Source organism: Trypanosoma equiperdum (genome assembly GCF_001457755.1).
Source record: "Trypanosoma equiperdum strain OVI genome assembly, contig: ctg_872, whole genome shotgun sequence".
Taxonomy (NCBI): domain Eukaryota; phylum Euglenozoa; class Kinetoplastea; order Trypanosomatida; family Trypanosomatidae; genus Trypanosoma; species Trypanosoma equiperdum.
The window spans coordinates 2057-4061 of NW_027124834.1; the positions used below are offsets into that span (position 1 = coordinate 2057).

General features: G+C 45.8%; 1 protein-coding gene across 1 annotated transcript; it reads right to left on the minus strand.

The window, feature by feature from the left end:
* Positions 1-388: 388 nt before the first annotated feature.
* TEOVI_000414600 (Trypanosome variant surface glycoprotein C-terminal domain containing protein, putative) lies at positions 389-994 on the minus strand (the record flags this gene model as incomplete). Its single annotated transcript, XM_067226947.1, has 1 exon — positions 389-994. One exon carries the CDS (start codon positions 992-994, stop codon positions 389-391), a length of 606 nt encoding a protein of 201 aa, XP_067083048.1.
* Between the last annotated feature and the right edge of the window lie 1011 nt (positions 995-2005).

The following is a 2005-nucleotide window of genomic DNA, read 5'->3' on the forward strand; positions in this document are numbered from 1 at the left end:
CTTTTATTATATTCCTCCTGCTTTCCCACCCAATTCACTCACTTACCTTGCACACTCTCTATTGTTTTAAGAGTTTCTGTTTTTCTTGTCGATTCAGTCTTCGCTACTACTCTCATAATATTAGTATATACTCACAGCATTGTTCCACTATTATCATTACTACTACTACGTTATTATTTTGATATAAAAATATCTATAAAATAAAAAACTTGGAATTTTACTCATTTTATTTATACACTATCACTATATTGATCTGCAGCGATAGGACACGGTTATGCACGTTCACACCAAAATTTCACATTTTATCAGAAGTGTTAAAATATATCAAATGTTAGCAATCTTATATAGTTCTACCAGAACAGCAAATTTCTTAAAAAGAGGGGAAATTTTAAAAAAGCAAGGCCACAAATGCAGCATGAACCATGAGGGCGGATGTCTTGCTTGGGAGGAAGCTGGAAGAGCGGTATTTTTCTGTATCCTTGTCATCTTCACCCTCTTTTCCCTTCCTCCATGCGCAATTTTGTTTGTCGTCTGTTTTGTCCTTTTCACAATCAGGCTGATTTTGGTGTTTTGCACGTCCAGATGTGGCTGCTCCCTCTTTTGGTGCCTGTCCTGTTCCTGCTGCTGTGCTTTCTGTTCCTGTTTTAGGTTTGCACTTGTTGTTCTCAGTATCATGATCACAACCAAGAGTTTGGCATTCCTCTGCGCTTTTATTCTTTCCGTCACTACACTTGCTTTGCGCCTCTTTTTTCCCAGTGTTTGTTGCTTTATTTTCTACCTGAGTTACATCACTGAGCTCGCCGAGCTCGGCCTCCACTGTTGGCAGCAGGCTGTATGCAAGTTTTCGTGCTGCTTCTAGCTGCGCTTCCAGTGCTTTTAGTTCGCTCTGCGCCTCTTCGTGGTGCTGCTGGAGCTTCGCCGCTTTAGTCAATTCGCTGATCCACTGTATTTTAGTAAAATGCGCTTGGTTTGCTTTGTTGCCCGCTACGTACATGACACAAACGCCAGTCGCTGTTGCTCCAGCACAGCCTGTTCCTGAGAAATGTCCGATGTAAATATCTGTGTCTTTTGATTTAACTTGTGCTAAGACCGTCGCTAATTTTCTGTTGATCTCGCCTGCTGTTGGTGAGCTGCTGGTGTCTGTTTCCGGGCAGAGACTTAGTAGATTGGTCAGGTGCCCTTGTGGGCTGCCTCCGAGATTTAAGTTTGACCCTGTTTGCCCGTTGTCGCAAAATTTTGTGCTGTCACTGTCATAGGCGCGGAGGCAGAGAATTATCTGGGCTATCGTATTTGCTTTAGCGTCTGTATTGGGTGAGCCGCATAGCGCTTGTCTGTTTGCCGCATCATTGTTCGGCCCTTTGCTGTCTGCTGGCTTCGCAGCTGCTGGAGTGAAATCAGCTCGTCCATATGCCGCCTGTTTGATCGCGTCGGCTGCTTGTTATCCCGCAGTTCGTGCTGGGCTGTGCGCTAATGTTAGTACGTCATTAAACGTTATGAACGCCTGTTCCGCTATTGGTCTTAGTAACTTCCTGTACGCAGTTAGCTGGCTTGGTGTTGCTTGTTGTAGACCGGCTGCTGCCAATACCTTTTGCGCTGTGCTTCGTTTGACGCCTCTTTGCCGGCCTCTTTCCAGTGCGTTTCTCGAGGATTAGGGGCCGTTGTTGTTTTGTTTGCTGTAGCTGGTATCTGCGCTGAAGATGGGGGTTCGTTGGATCCCTTGATAACCTCCTGCCAGCTCTGCGTCCCTATTGAATTGTTCAGTTTTAAAATGGACAGATAAGATGCCTTGCCTGCAGTTTCTGAGAGTTGCTTCGAGGCAGGTCGCTGTGCTAGGCTTATGAGGTCGCAGAGTTGCAGGAAAAGGTGCGCGTGTTCGCCTGCCGCCACTGTCTGACACCTGTGTGCTTGGCATGCTATTAGAGCTATCGTTGCCAGGGTGGGCTGTAATAAGCGTTGTCTTGCCGACTGCATTACTGCGTTGTTCGCTTTGTTCCCTTTCTTTTTT